Source organism: Heloderma suspectum, chromosome 1 (assembly GCF_057233095.1).
Source record: "Heloderma suspectum isolate Gila_16-S chromosome 1, 16-S_ref, whole genome shotgun sequence".
Taxonomy (NCBI): Eukaryota; Metazoa; Chordata; class Lepidosauria; order Squamata; family Helodermatidae; genus Heloderma; species Heloderma suspectum.
Window position 1 is genome coordinate 332373897 of NC_139458.1, and position 16454 is coordinate 332390350.

The 16454-nt window shown below is 44.0% G+C and overlaps 1 protein-coding gene and 1 pseudogene across 3 annotated transcripts; one reads left to right on the forward strand and one right to left on the reverse strand.

The window, feature by feature from the left end:
• Nucleotides 1-1332: 1332 nt before the first annotated feature.
• HINT3 (histidine triad nucleotide binding protein 3) lies at nucleotides 1333-13115 on the forward strand. Of its 2 annotated transcripts, XM_084827466.1 has the most exons (6): nucleotides 1333-1638; nucleotides 2041-2151; nucleotides 4668-4785; nucleotides 6794-6863; nucleotides 9140-9266; nucleotides 11713-13096. In XM_084827466.1, the coding sequence occupies exons 1-6, from the start codon at nucleotides 1453-1455 to the stop codon at nucleotides 11758-11760; spliced, it is 660 nt and encodes a 219-aa protein (XP_084683592.1). In that variant the 5' UTR covers nucleotides 1333-1452; the 3' UTR covers nucleotides 11761-13096. The 2 variants fall into 2 exon arrangements, with proteins under 2 accessions (XP_084683592.1, XP_084683593.1); XM_084827467.1 differs by lacking the exon at nucleotides 2041-2151 and having other exon boundaries at nucleotides 11713-13115.
• On the reverse strand, nucleotides 13089-15801 carry LOC146359505 (actin-binding Rho-activating protein pseudogene; annotated as a pseudogene). The gene is made up of 3 exons (XR_014786678.1): nucleotides 15718-15801; nucleotides 14514-14583; nucleotides 13089-14296 (listed from the first exon to the last, which is right to left on the reverse strand). The product of XR_014786678.1 is annotated as an actin-binding Rho-activating protein pseudogene (transcript).
• Between the last annotated feature and the right edge of the window lie 653 nt (nucleotides 15802-16454).

The window sequence follows — 16454 nt, forward strand, 5'->3', positions numbered from 1 at the left end:
AAAATCCAGCCCCCTGCCCCACCCCACCCCACCCCACCCCACTGACCACCCAGAGAACAGCAAGTGATGGGGACAGTGACAAACAGGCCTGGTGTCAGCACTTGGATCAGCATGGGTATGACGGAGCCCACCAGGGCTGACTCTTCTCACTACAGCATCCTTTCTCTTATTTTTAAAACATTTTATAGTTAGTGTGTCTGGCTGGGCATGCATATTGATACAGATGCTCAGCTTATTGTTTTTACTTTAAAAATTTGTATCGTTTTGTACAATGAAAGGGTGTTTATTCCCAAGTAAATGTATTTAGCACCAGGCAGCAGAAGCTAGCTATTTATTCCTTTAGTAGTCATGATGCTGCCTTGATTTAAGTAAGTTTAAAATGAGAAATTCCACATGCTCAGAGTATTTCTTTTCTTAAAAAATCAGGGTTAGCAAACAGTTGCTTGCTTGCTTACTGGAACGTATCTTTTCCTGTTGGGAGGGGGAAGAGAAATGAAACAAATACATAAATTATCAGGAATACAGAAAGCAGAGTTGTAAATCATGGAATGACCACGGGGTGGTGAGGGAACATTCGTTGTGTACTTCACAACTGAAGTAATACACATGGACATCTAAAGTGGGTGGGTCCTGTGCGGCCATTACTTCCACAATCCTATGCATGTTTAGATAGAAAAAAAACCTTACAACTCCCAGCGTTCCCTAGCCAGCCATGCTGGTTGGGGCAAGCTGGGAGTTGCAGGCCTTTGGGGAGGGGGTTTAGTAGACATGGGTAGGATTGCGCTCTAAATCCAGGGTCCAAAAGTACCTGGCTGCACCAGCGCTAACCGGGGTCTGCCCTTTAGACAGAAACGAAATGCGGCTGTGGGCGTAACAGGTCCTTTCTTCTTGCGAGCCATTTCCATCTGTTCGGGAATGGGTCTCCATCCCTATGCACATACTTAGCCTGGAGTATGCCCCGCTGAACCCAACGGGGCTTACTCCTGAGAGGTCATGTATAACGCAGCACTTTTGTCTTGACTAATTAAAGGCGCAAGCGTATGCATGTTTAGACGGGGGGGGGGGGGAAGAGTCCTACTACAGCTCCCGGAGTCCTCCGCCAGCCATGCTGGGAGTTGTGGGACTTTTCCCCGCCTGTCTCCACAGGCACAAGATTGCGCTTTACGCGCTGCATAATTTCCTGCGCCGTTTCAAAGCCCGGGAGCGAAGAACCGCCGGCCCGGAAGACTTCGCGTTCCACCCAGGCCCGCCGTCAGATCCGTGCTCCCGCCGCCTTGCCTTCGCCCGCTAGGGGTCGTCCGCTTGCTTGACTCCCGGCGTGCTGGGAAAAGCGGGCCGGGGCGGAGGCGGCGCTGCCGGTCGGCTGTGTCGGTGTGGGCGGCCGGCGCTCGCTCGCTCGCTCCCTCCCTGGGTGCCAACAGAACGCGAGGCCCGTTCGGAAGAAGGAGGCTGATGGCCGGGGAGGAAGGAGGCGGCTCGGGCTCGTCTCCTGCCGCGGAGCCAAGTCCTGGCGGCGGCGGCGCTGGCGCTGGCGCAGCTGGAGGAGAGGGCGGCGCGGGCGGCGGCTACGACGGCAAGTGCATTTTCTGCCGGATCAGCCACGGGGAGGAGACGGGCACCGAGTTGCTGCCTTGCGAGGTGAGGAGGGGCGAAGGAGGACGAGGTTCTCCCCAAAGGGAAAGGTCTGGTAGGAGGGCGCCTCGAGGCTCGGCCGCCCATCCTGCCAGGCTGGTTTTTTCCCCGCGCTCCAGCCAGGTGCGTGGAGCAGCTTTCGGGACCGACTCCCTTGCTTCCCTACTTAATGCCCTAAGGTCACCTTTGTCGCTATAGAATGAAGGAGGCTGGGACATGAAAGTGAAAAGAAGGGCCCTGCTAGATGAGAGCGGAGGCCCATTTAGAACTGAGCCTTCCTCAACCTGGTGCCCTCCGGATATGTTGGACTGCAATTCCCATCATTTCTATTCTGTAATCCAGCACACCTGGAGGGCACCAGGTTGGAGAAGGCTGATCTAGTTAATCCTGCATCATTCTGTTCCCCAGGATAAGCAATTATGTGCTTCCAGGAAGACTGCAAGCAGGGCACAAAACCAGACCAGTCCTCTGCCAGTATCTGCCTCTGAACCTGGAGATTCCATCCATGGAGCTCCTGTGGTTAGTAGTATTCTCTAATCATCCCCTTTTAACGCCTTTGGAGTGGGCGGCCATCAGTTACTGAATAAAGCCCTGTATTGTAATCCTGTACATGTTTATTCACACTCCGGAGGACCACTGTATTCAGTGAGGTAAGAGTGAATAGGATTGCAGCCCTGGTCTCTAGTTTTAGCCACAACCCAGATACAATTGTGGATTTATAGGTAATGTCAGCCATTGTTTGGGCTCCTAAACCATCTCAAAATTATAATAAACCATGCTACACCATACAATCAATAACATCAAATAACATAGGTTAGAGTCTATTTACCATGTATTTCAGATTTTTAGGTTGCCTGTAAGGGTAGAACCTTGAATGTATATGGTAGTTAACAGATTAACGTAAGCAAAAAGACAAATATAACCCTCAGAGGGGTAGAAGTTTGAGGGTGAAAACATGATTCATTTGTCTCAGCCTGTTATGTGCTAACACACTTATGCCTTTCACCCATTACCTCACTTCTCTCAGCTTTTCTCACATTATCCTAATTGTGATTTATGGGTGTTCTTCCCCACCACCACCCCGCTGCTGCCTTTACATCTTTTGATGCAGCCTTCTGCCCATCATTTTTATTTCTACTTTTTCCCTCTGCCTGCTGAACTAGGGTGGATGGATATTAAGAGGTCGCTTTATAGGAAGGAAAAATAAATGAGTGGGTTTTGCTGATGCTACTGAAGCATGTCTATGATGGGACTCCAAAATAGAAGGGCACAATCCTATCATGTTTAGACAGAAGAAAGTCCTAAAACAGCATGGCTGGCTGGGGAATTCTGGGAGTTGTAGGACTTTTTTCTGTCTAAATATGCATAGGATTGCGCCGTAAAAGTTGCTAGGTGTTGTGCTGTTTAGAAATTTTAGTCTACAAAGTGGCTGCATCCAAATATTGTACAGAAGACGTCCTTCGATTTGCTTGAAAACTGATTTAGGGAGCAATCCTATGGCCGCTAGTCAGCGGCTAGACGGCCATAGGATATGTCCTGAAGAACCGACGTTCCCCCTTCCCGTGCTGCCTTGGAGGCAGCTCGGAACGGCCCCGTGCTCAGAAGAGGAGCACGGAGCGGTGAAAACGGGGTGTTCCGGGTCGGGGAAGGTGGAAATGCCAGTACGACACATCCTATGTGCCGTCCAGCAGCCGCTTCCCCCCACTCTGCCTTCCTGCGACTAGACAGCTGAAATCTGCCATCTAGCCGCAAATGCAGGGAGGCTGAAGTGTGGAGGGGACGATCCCGTCCGTGTTTCTCCTGCCCTGCATTGGATAGGCAGTCGCCTCTGAGTTCGTAGGCAGCCACCTATCCCCATAGGATTGCGCCCTCCAGGAATAATATTCCATAGGTGTATTGTTGGGAATGGGTGGGGTCAAGGGATACATTTGCTCTCCTTTTGAGAAGTCCTTCTGTTAATAGCATGTTAAAAGATTTAAGAGCCATCGCATGCCCTTTCTACCCTTTTGTGGTATTTCCTTGATGCACAAGGGCTATTCAGAATTGTTAAGTTGAAATATTTTTATGTGGAAAACTTGGGTGTCCAGTATAGGAGCAAAACACATGTGCTGGACAGTCACTCTAGTGTGAGGAAAGCCGTTCTAACTCTCAAACAGAAGAAGTTGGTGATCATTAAGCAAATATATTAGACTTTCAAATAACTTGTGGAGTGAGGCGATTGGGCAGGCAAGGCCTTTGTTGTATTCTGAAGCCTCATCTCCCACTGTCTACATATTTGATGGGGCCCTACATGCAAAACTACCTTTGTACATAGAGCACCTCCACATGAGGCAGATCTTGAGCCAATGAGGATTCCCCCACCCCTGACCCTTGTGTGGAGAAGTTCTAAGCGTATAAGTCCCCTTCTTGCATACGTGGACCGCAAGGGGCGTAGCTGCCAGGTTGTCATGTGGGCGTTAGAGAGAGCCTTTGCAGCCCTCTCAGGTTCTTTGGATAGGTGAGGGGGGGTCATCTGAACTCTACTATTACTGTCTCCTAGTTCAGATTGATTACCTGAAAGAGACTGAAACTGCTTTGCATAGTTAGCATAGTCAATTGTTACTAGCCAGGTAGCATTGTTTAGGAGGCTGTGCCATATTTCTGTGCTGTTGAGAGACATACTATTTTCAGAGGAGTGGCTGTGTTAGTCTATTGCAGCAAAACCAACAAACAATATTGTGTTACCTTAAAGACTAATGCATTTATTCTGACTTAAGCTTTGTGGACTAAAGGCCACTGGGCACTAGTCCACAAAAGGTTACGCGGGGATAAATGTGTTAGTCTTTAAGCTGCCAAAATACTTTTTTTTAACTGTATATACAGGTACTTTCCCTCCGCCGCCCAGGGAAATCAGTGATATGAAAGGATATCTCAGAACCAACATCAGCAAAATGGTTTCTTACGTGATCTTCTGTTTGCCAGGAAGGCCATTTCAGTAACAAGTGTTTTTTTGTTTTTTGTTTTTTACTCTCCTCCTCCTCCTCCTCTTCCATTAGCATGAAGACTTGGTGTGCTTTAGAGATATCAGACCTGGAGCTCCACATCATTATTTAGTGGTGCCCAAAAACCACATAGGAAATTGCAAGACTCTAAAGAGTGAGCATATACCATTAGGTAAGCCTGGACTTGGCACTTGTAATGCAGGTCCAAAGAAAATGACAGTGATCCACTGAGATTGTTTTTCAGCTACGTGCATGCAAGAATTGGTATGGTCTGTGGCTAGAGTACAGCTGGAGGCCTCGGACCCCAGTCTGTATCCCCAAATACTACCAGGTGCCCCACACCCCAGGTGCCAACCAAGAGGCAAAAGGGGGAAGGAGTAGTTAGCTGTGGTGGTGGGATTTGGTGGCTTTTGGGAGTTGTGGAGGAGGGTTGTCCACCTTCTTCCGTTCCCTTCTCAAACTGACTCTTATAAAACTAATTGTTGCTGATACGACCAGTGACATAGAGCAGGGGTAGGCAACCCAGTGCCCTCCAGATGTTTTGAACCACAACTCCCATCATCCTTGATGGTTGGCTGGTGCTGATGGGAGTTGCAGTCCCAAACACCCAGGAGCCACCAGATTGCCTACTCTTGACTCAGAGTATTAGACTGGAACCTGGCTGATGCAAGTCTTGATCAGTTTTAGTCATAGATTCATTTAATAGCCTTGAGCAACTCGCGTTACCATTTCAGCTATATATGCGTGATTCCTTGATCTCTTAAAATCCTGACTGGCAGCCGCCCTCCTCCTCCACCCTTAATTGCTTCTCATATTTCAAAGGATGCTTTCAAGCCTACCTCTCTCGCTTTACAGGCTAGACTACTGTTGTATGTGTTTTTAACGGAAACTGAGATTTTCAGGATGCTAACTTCTAATAAAACATTCACTTGGATGGTTGTTGGAGTGGAATCAAGAATACCTGCAGCTCTGCCTAGATTGAATCTGGCAATCCTGATCAGGAAATCTGGGAGCAGTTGCTCTTCACTGTTTTCAGTCATGTTAGAGCAAAGAGCAGGGTAGAAAAACAGAAAAGGATGAGGCTTAAGTGCCTTTCACGCGTGACTGTCGTGTAGGAGTGAAGCCTGTTGAATGGGGCTGCACCTTTAGCCCCGCCGTGACATCGCATGGCTTCTCTGATCCCCACCACCCACATATTAGCATAGACATCTGAAGCAGGGAAGCCTTTGCATTTGGAACTCTGCATGGAGGCTTCCCTGGATCCCTGTGTGGTCAAGAGAGGAGTAGTGCAATGTCAGGGGTGGAGGTAAAGGCACAAACCCCCGCCTCATCTTTTCCAATATACTTGGGCTTTGGATGGTCCAAAAAAGGTTTTGTTAAAGCAGGCCTTGAAGGAGAGAGGGGCTGCTTTACCGTACATATTATGGGTATTTTCACCATGTGGAGCTATCAACCGTGTTCAGGTCCTTTCCTGGTGAGCTTGCTTTGGCCTTCAGACTGGGACTGGGGAATCCTTCCAATGAATGGCGATTAAAGGAGCAATTCTGTGACCCCAGACATTGTCTGAGGGGCCATAATACTGGGGATTCTCCCCTCTGAAATTGGAGACAGCGCTCCGACCTCGGAAGGGGGAGTCAGAGATCTAACCCCCCCTCCCTTGCCCCTTCACAGTCAGAGAGGAAAAAGAGGGCATTCCAGAGGGGAGGAGATTGGAGAGGACAGGATAGGAGCTATCCTGAAGCTTCTCCAGCCTCTTTCCCTCTGCCTTCAAACTCAAAGTGCCGTCGCTAGATGGGCAAAAAAGGCCATCTAGTGAAAAATGCAAGGCTGGAAGATGGGGAGGCAATGATCGCCTCCACTGCTCCTCCCACCCTGCGTTGGATGATTAGAAGCCTCCAAGTTTGGGGACTTCCAATTATGCCCTAAGAAATTATATTTCTTATAGCTTAATTGTTACTTAGAACTAAAAAAAACCCCTTTCCACGCAAAGAGAGCCATTATTTTAGATGTGCTGTGAACCTAAGCCGTGTTTATTCAAGAATAAGTCCCACTTAAATCAGAAAGGCTTGCATCAGTTTAAATGAGTTTAGGACTGAGCTGTTGGACTTTAATGCATTGGAAATTTAATTTGAGTTTTAATTCTGATTTCGTTCTCTCCCCCCTCCCCCCCGATCTGACAGTGGAAAGAATGATGGCAGCTGGAAAGACTATCCTTCAACGGAATAAGTTTACTAACTTGAATGATATAAGGTAATATTTCCAGAAGGGCAAGTATCTAATTTGTTTATTACAACAGTATTGCATAATAAGGAAAATGCATGTAACATAGTTGTCTTTTAGGAAATACGGTTGGAGCTCTTAGGATTTAGCATGAGGGGTGAAGACAGAACTGCCTCACTTGTAATTCTTTATATGGAAAGGAAAATACTTTAAGACTTGAAGAGCTTTCACACGCCTGACTCAAAAAGAGCACCAAACACATTTTATAGGAAAATCCAATAGTTGAATATTGTCCCCCAGAGCGCACCTGCACTAGGAAGCCAACCCTCTGTTACTGCCTTGTATTTAAGCTCTTACCTGGGGGGTGTCTCCACCAGTGATTTACTCCTAGCTGGCTGCATGTTGAGGTCATTAGGGATACATGTTGTGGCCATCCAGCAGCCACCCCAGAGCTTCTTGAGGAAAAACCAGATTTACTGAGGCTGCTTAAAGTCCAATTCTTCTCCTCAATATGGGTTCTCCCCAGTATAGTTGCTGTGTGTCCCAACCCCTGCATTGGCCTCTGGTATGCTAGCCCTGCCCAGGGGTGTGCCTTTCACTGTCCTCCAGGTCAAGTGGTGTTTCCCCTCCATATGTTTCCCAGCACAAACTAATTAGTGTCTACTCAGACGTAACTCCCATTGTGCTCCGTGAGGCTTGTCCCCTGAATGCTCACACCAGAATTTACAGAGATCCCCCTCAATTGAAATGGCACAGTTTAAAGCACAAATTCCATAAATGCTCTAAAGCGTGATCTCAAGGCTCCGATTCTCCATTGTTTGGTTTATTGCCTTAGTTCATAGCTACTTCATAGCTTCATTATAGAGACCCTGCGCAGTATCAGTTTGGTTAGAAAGGGGGCTGGTTTCCTATCCCTGTGTTCTCCCCCCCCCACCTTCCCAGCACAAGCATATGTGTGTCTACTCAGAAGTAACGCCCATTGTGTTCAGTGAGGCTTGCTCCTGAAGTGCAGGTGCATCTGGACCTTGGGGAGAGGGAGGGGAAAGCTCTCTTATTGGTTGAACAGCCCCTGCCAGTCAGATGATGTTCACTCCAACCCCCACTCCCACCTGGGTTTTTTTTACTGGTGTGGAACACTGGCTGATGGGGCCATGCATGGACCAAAGCTCAGCAAAGCTGATTCCTTTTTAAAAATCTGGTACTCCTCCATTCGCTTCTCCTTCCATTGTCATGGAAACACCCCCCCCCCAAGCCCCACCCCGGTCTCCATAGGCGACAAGGAATTGCATGCAGCCAAATGAGCAGGCTGTTGGAGGGTCAGAGCACTTGGTCCCTCCTCTGTTCCTAATACAGAAACCAAGAAGGCTGTCACAGGAAGGAAGCTCACTTCTCACCCAGCAAAGAAATACAGCAGACTGATGAGGTATTCCTGCCCAAGTGTGACCACTAAGATAGGGCAGGGGAACCTGTGCCCCCCCAGTTGTTGGACTCCAGCACCCATCATCCTTGACCATTGGCCATGCTGGTTGGGGCTGATGAGTTTCCCACCCCTGCATTAATATATATATCTAGAGTAGGGGTGCAGGACTTCAGGCCCAGGGGCCAAATCCAGTCCTCCCCCGATAGAGGCCATGCCCCCAACCCCTGGTTCTCCCCCTCCAAACTCCAATTGTTTGGTGGCTTCCTGGCATTTGTGCCATTATTTCCCCATTCTGAAGACTTGAAATGCCTCTCCTAAGCGCTAGTTACTGGCTAAGATATGCTGGCATTTTTGCCCTGCACCTTTTGCCATTGGCCCTGCCCATCACTGAAATCCCCCCCACCCCCAAGCTTCTCCCAAATGGAATTTGGGCCTGCTCTAGAGCAGCTGAAGTCAGGAAAGATGAATAGTGTCCCAGCATTACTGGAGATAGTTTTCACTGGCATTTCTTTCTCTTATGAATAATTTCTGCAAAGTACTGCTACCTACAGAAAGTCCAGGAGTGAGTTTGCTTGTTGCATGGAATCAGATGAACATTGATTAACCCTGCATTAAAAGCTTGTGTGAATAAATGGAATTTGCTAGTAGAATGGAGAAGTGCTCTGGCTACATCTACTCTATTCCCATCAGAAACAGCAAATTGTGTGAAATCAGTTCTGCATTATGAAGTGCCCTGCGTGCAAGAACTATATCTCACTAGGTTGTGGATGAATTGTGACATGGTGCTTCAAATATTTACAATCCGTATGCACCGTTTATTGAGTGGTGGAGTTTTATTTTAAACCCTGATTAGTTCATGCTGACTGATTTTCTCCTGTTTTTCAAGGATGGGTTTTCACTGGCCTCCATTCTGCTCAATATCCCACTTGCATCTTCACATCCTGGCTCCAGCTAGTCAGTTGGGATTCTTGTCCCGAATGGTATACAGAATCAATTCCTACTGGTTTATCACAGTAAGTATTTCAGTGATGGTTTGGTGAACCCTGGCTTCCATGCTTTCTGTTAGGAAAGTGTTTAATAACATCATTGTAAATATGGGGTTCCATTCTTTACATTTTGTGTTAATGAATTATAGAAGTTAAATTTCTGGTATGTGAAATATTTCTCTTACTAATTCTCAAATGGCATAGAGATGCTGTTGTCCTTCCATTTCTAACCCACTGTGCCTGGCCTATTTTAGACTAGTGGTTCTGCAAAATTTCAAGAATTTCTCCTGTTTGTGTAACTACTTAGCATTCTGTCACTCTTGGCACTTGCTATGAAATCTTGAATTAAATTGAGATAGTCCTGTCAACTTATCAACAGCTATCTATGAACTGTCTAGCTCTTATTTGACTACCAGTGAAATCCTATACATAGCTACTCAGAACTAAGTCCCATTGAATTCATGGTATCTATGTATAGGATTCAAGTCTACATTTCAGTGTCCCACAGATTGACAGCATCAATCTGCTATTGGAGTCCAGTGGACTCCTATAAAGGCCTAGCTAGAAATGCAGATATGATTGATTTCAAAATTACTCCCGTTTAACATTAAAAAAAGATTAAATTGATTTCACTTCACAAACATAAACTGACTCAAAAAATATTGGGGTAGATTGGACCCCACCATGTTAACCTCATTTTTTTTTAACACCAGTAAGGCAAATTTCATTGGGCTATCAGGAAACCCTGAAGGAGAAAACACAAGAGAAAGCAAAACAGAAACCTAAAATGCCAAAGTTGAAATACTGGGCTTACAGTAAATAATAGAAAGGTCCAATGTGCCCCATTAGCCTAATAGGGTACATCTTTTTTCTAAATGGATATTATAAATAAAAATCCAGTGTCAAGATAAAGCCAAATTGGAGCAGAATTAATCCCCAAGGCTAAAATTACTTCTGGGGTCTCACAGACCTCTGCGGTACTTTGTAATCGTCGGGTTATTTGTACACAAGGATGTTCAGTTTTTCCAAACAGAAAAAAAGTACTCCAGTGCTGTTAAAGTGGTATAAAGGCATAAATACTGGAATTTATGATACAGGCAAAATGCGAGGTTATTTTCCTTCTACTTTGAGAAGTTGCTAGGGATAGAATGGACACTAGTTAGCTTAGGTGTTTGGTCGTTTCACTTCCCCGTTAATTTCAGTAGGGGTTAATCAGACTCCTAACAACTTAGAAAGTAATATAAAAAAAATTGAAAGGGGAGCAGTTGAAACACCACAAGACAACCGATCGCATAATTGTTGAGGAGTACATGATTTATGTAGTGGTTCAGGTTTGCTGTTTAAAAAGTTTTACAGATATTTCAAACTGCTGCTGGCTTCCAGCTTACAGGAGTTAAAATGTTAGCAAATAAGGTTCTCAAATGTAACATTGAAAGAAAGAAAGAAAGAAAGAAAGAAAGAAAGAAAGAAAGAAAGAAAAAGGTTTACTGCCAGGAGAATCACTCATGTTTAATATTTTCTTTGTAAGACTTGGATCTATAAAACACTACATAAAAATGGTGTAAAATTAAACAAGTTCACGTTCTGTCTGTTGTACAGAATCGTTTTTAAAAATTGACTTGAATGACCTCTGTGAGCTTTAGTTACCTGTAGCTCTTATTGTTGAAGGAAAAGTGTCTCACTCTTAAAGGTAAATCTCCTACTAGCTTCTGATACAAATTGGAAGAAACATCTTGGCTTGGATCCAGACCTTTCTTGCTCAAACAGAAAGGCGCCTCTTGTCTGTGGAAGGCTGTTGATACAGCTGAGCATTTCCATTTGTGCAGTGGAGGGGCTGGGAGATGATTTTCACTGACTCCCCCCCCCCCCCAAATCTGTTCCAAAGGGTTGGAGGACCCTCTGGAACAGCATGGGAGGGCTGCAGGGGAAGTGGGGGAATCAACAAAAATCTCCCGCCCCCTCACACTGGCCAGGGCATTCAGAGTGGAACGCTGCTCAGAGGGTGCTCCCATTGGTAAGAGCAAACTCTGGATCCAACCCCTTACATTGTTTCTTCCCTTGAATCGAGGAGTTGGGAATCCATACATATGTATGATAGAAACTGGGAATCAATAAGCAATGACATTTCTAGTTTCCTGGATTGGGTTCCTGCAGGGATATTTTGGCGATGAGGGTGGAGGTTGAGATGGTAGGTCACTATTTCAGCCCCCATTCCCTCAACTGTCCTGCCTGAAAATTGTTGCCACAGCTGCCCCATTGTTTTTGCATCTATGATGGGAACAAGAAGACTGTAACATTAGTCAGGGGCTTGGATTTGGACTTGTGATTTCTAGTTTATTGCACAAATTAATTAATCCCTAGTTCTCTCAGTAGATTTCATGCTTTTAAAGTAAACTTCGGGAGCTTCAAGGGGACAATAAATATTTTTTGGAAAGCATTGACATACTACATGCTTCCTTTTTGTCTTTCACAGGCTGAGCAACTGATGGAACGGCTGAGGGCTGAAAGTGCTACAAGCTGAAAAGCACTTGCTTTACATCGTATATCCTTTGTTTGTGATCTCTGATTATAGGGTAGAATATAACTGGTAACATGCCAGACTTTGGAAACTATTATTGAATTTGCTGCTACTAACACTGTACACTAAATTTCTCAGGCAAATATCAGAATGCAAGAACTGAGCACTTTCCAGAGTATCCACCCCTATAGATCAGAAAGTCAAAAGTACCTATCCCCCTTAAACAATTACTAATGAATCCTGCAAATGATGATGTAATTAAAGTTTAATGTATGCATCTGGACTTGACTGTTTTTTGTCTAAACAATGCATTAGTAACTTCTTTGGCATTGCAGTGCTAGTGATAGCTATGATGTCTTGGTGCTAAATCACTTATTGCACAAATGTATTTGTACGCACAACAAAGGCAGTTAACTAGCCATTGTGTTCAAAGTATGACTTACATCTGTACTTCTAATGTGAGACATTACACTGTTAGTATGTTGGACTAGGGTAAAATTGTTTGGATGTGGATTGTTGTAACTCTTAAATAGGTAAATGCATGCATTAAAGAATAGCTAGGTGAATATAGAACAGAGTGAAGAAATGATTTCTTTGGGCCAAACCACTAAAGTAGGACATCAGATGTACAGATGTACAGAGTGATGTGGAACTAAACAGATGTTTAGTTCCACATCAGATGCTGATGTGGAACTAAACTTTTGTCACCTAAATATTGCTTTGGCCATTTTGAAAACATTAAAACATGTTAGGTAGGGTGCATTTTCTCCTGTGCGAAGCTGCCACTATGTACACAGATCTCGGAATCTTGGTCTTAAGCAATAGCCACAGCTTGAAGATCTGGAGATACTGTAAGGCTTGGCTTGGTTCTTTCATAGTGACGTAGCCAGATCTCTTAAGGAAAAATGAACTTGAATAAGCACTTACTGAAATCGTGCATTTTGGCACCTGCTGTGTTACTAATGCAACATCCAGTTATTACTTACCATAACTGTTTTCCATTATATTGGTGTTCAGAGTATGGCCAATAAAGAATCCCTTTCTTTATAACTTTAGAGTTTTAATGTATTGGTGACATAGGATGTACTTACCTTGATACTTAAGCCTGAATTTGAATTGCTGTTGAATAAAGTAATCAAGCAGACTTGGTTGGGAGGTGAGGGGTAAGCTGTCTTCCTACTGTGTTGAAATGTTAAAGTAAATGTGTTATGGTATGAAATGACTGTGTATCATGATAATGAGTTTATGTAACAAAACCATGAAATGTACTACTGGCAGCTTAAAGCCAGCTTAATACTGTTATGAAAAAGAAAGCAAATAAAAATGGTTATCTATGAGTATTCTTGTATTTGAATCTGACAACATTGATTACGCTTTTTCAGTTTCTTGAGAAAGGTGCATATGAGCCTGTCATCTAGCTGAACAGCACTAGCATGCTGGTTATATTCTAAAAACATGCTGCCAACTTGTATTTGAATGCTTAGACTATTAAACCCTTTCCATTAAAGGAAAACAGCATTTTAGTACATGAAGTTGAAACTAGTTGCTCACAGGTTGCACTTGCCTACTTCTATATTTTAAGGCTTTTAATTTAAATGCTTTTAATTTAAATTCTACATCTTATTTTGCAATGAGGTGTCATTAACAGTTAATGCATTTCTTAATCACCCTTTATCCACACCAGTCCTACAAGAACACTCAGCCTCTCAGAGTGCTAAAATATGTTTGCATCACTTCCACTTATTCATTAGCATTTACACTTCCAACACAGTGACTTGTGAAACACATCCATTTGTTTTCTACCATACATGTTTTCAGCTCAGTACTTGCGGATTAGTGGAGAGTATCACTGTAAGCTCTTATCACTTGCAATATGTAGAAGGCTAGGGCAAGCACTAGATAATGCATTGGCAGAGGCATAAATTAATGACCAGTATTTCACTTCTGTTTAGCATTATATATACTAGGGCCAAAATTGCTGATGTTAAGGCTTTTAAAATGTTCCCAAATGTATCATGCAACCATCTTATTCAAGTAAGGTGATAACGACGTCATCATCTTTTCCTTGCCAAAGCATTTCACCTTCAAAATCAACTAGGCCATGCTTCCTTGCTCTCAGTAGGACACCTACTACTTTATTGGATATAGTCACATATCTGTCAAATAGCTGCTTAAATGTTATTCTCACATAGCCGTCTTGCCCTCTCTCCCCAACACTACTTATGACCAAACATAATTCTTCCACTTCTTTGCCTATGTGTGTGTGAGCGTCTTTTCCTCTCTGTTCTGTTTTGGAGCCTTCAGGGGGCCTGCCGTAAGCTGGGTCTCCTCTCCCAGTACTTAAGGTTAGTGGCTTGTCACTGCTGAATGGGTTTCGTCTCTGATAATCAACATGATCCTCTGACCAGCTCTGCCAGCCTCTCCTTAGTTCTCCCACAGCACCACAATGGGTTCTTACTGCTTTTGTACTGCCCATTTTGCTCCCCTCCATGTTTCAAGGAAATGTGGCATATAAGGAAAAGCAGGGTCCTGAAATCAGCTGAGGAGACAAAAAACAAACAGTAACTTCATTCGTTTTAGCCTACACAATAAATCAAGGCAGTAATTACATTCTTGTAGTAAAGGGTAGCCACATTAGTTTATTGCTACAAAAACAAGGTTTAAGACACCTTAAAGACTAATGGATTTTGTTTACATTAAGTCCAAGGTAACAAAAGATGGGGGGGGCACTGATAAAAAAAATAAGTTATACTTGCCTTTTCTTCCTAATAGCAATTACTCATATCACACGTTTCATCAGCCCAAGTTCTTTCATCTATTTTCATTCTACATTTTTATGAAGTGAAGAAGAAAACATTTGATCAACTTGTATTAGTCTTTAGACAATTTAAGGTGCAAACCTATGCTTATTTAGACAGAAAAAGAGTCTTACAACTTCCAGCATTCCGCAGGCAGCATGGCTGGCTGGGGAGTGCTGGGAGTTGAAGGATTTCTCTCTAAATATGCATAGGATTTTGCCCTTACGGTCTTAGATCATTCCACCCCCTTTGGAAGAGCTGTCAATTTCTTTCACCTAAAATAAAGCTAGTTTGCAGCATGATCCTCTCTACATCTATAGGAAAGTCCACTCCAGCGCTCAAACTGGGTGGGATGGGGTGGATGCCATCCCACTTCCCGGTAGACCTATAACTTTTCCATGTTTTATAACTGAGGTTGCCCTAACCATCCCACTGCCCTTTCTCTCCACTTCAGGCACTAATTTAACCCCAAGTATAAATGGGTTACAGTTCCATCCTATGAATACATTTATGTAAGTCCGGTTATATTAAATGGTGTTAAGTGTGCACAAGACCACCAAATGTCTGAAGCATAAAATATTTGTTTCAGGATACACCAGATACATAGTCTATTTTTCTGCAATAGACTAACATGGATAAATTGTGTTAATCTACTGCAGCAAGAACAAATAATCTTGTGGTAATTTAAAGACCAAAGGCGTCATTCTGCAAACTCAAATAGTTCTAGCAGAGCTCTGCTGAATTACTCCACTGCGGAAACAGAACGTGAAATGGGTTTCAAAGTGCATGTGCATTACTGAGGTTGGATTCTTCTCTTGCGCATAGGTCAGAACCTAGTTTCCAGTAGTGTAATGTTATTTGTACTAATGGTTGCATACTGCCCAAAAGAATTTATTCTGGCATATATTTTCATGGACTCTAGCCCACTTTATCAGATGCATGGAATGCTATGGAGAGTTTCAGGTTTATATGCAGTAATATGGGGGGGGGAGAACTGGGGCATGCTGGGAGTTGTAGGACTTTTTGCTGTCTAAACATGCGCAGAATTGCACCCTAAAGGTAGAAAGTACTAAACAGTGGCAAACACATTAGTAACAGATATATTGATTGCTTGGCCTTGAGTAAGGTGCCCTTGGTAAAATAACTACGTTGATGTACTTACACAGGGGTACCTCTTCTCGGTAAATCAAATGCCCGTTTCCACCTCTGCAGCACACCAATATTTACGTTTGGCCTTCACCCGCTTGATGCGGCAAGCACCTTGCTTGCTTGAAGATACACTTAACCAATCAGCATAGAGTATCGTACTAATCCTTGCAAAAGGGTGGGATTTCTTCCTACAGCTCTGGGTTTTTTAAGGTGGAGAAAATAGTCAAGTTCCTAGCTGCGGTTCCTGGTGATCTATCTACAGAAAAAGAATCCACTAGGTATAAAACAGCGGAAAACGAAAAGTGACTTCCATAACGGCTTCTGGGTGCTGTTTATAATACCCTGCTTTAATATGCAGAAAATAGAAAGCAGGCAGGACTAGGTTAACTGGCGTGCGCTTTGATAGCAGATGTTATCAAACACACTGTAAAAGTGTTCCAGCCATCCTGTGGTGCAAGTTCAGTGTACATGAACCAATGGAAGGGCTGTAAAGATTTCTTGGGGGGGGGGGTCGGGGAGTGTGTTTTACTACATATCACTGGGGAAGTAATTTTTGATAAGAAACCTGTCCCGAAGCAGGGGGCGCTTATTTGGGAAACTGAATTTTTAGCTTTTAATAACATTGCACGCGTTATTAAACCAACACAACCACCATAAATATGCAGAGTTCGCATTAGAATCTCACAAGCATTGGTGACTATTAAAACTCTCTAATGACCTGAGTAGAGCCACGACTCCTTTTATATTCGT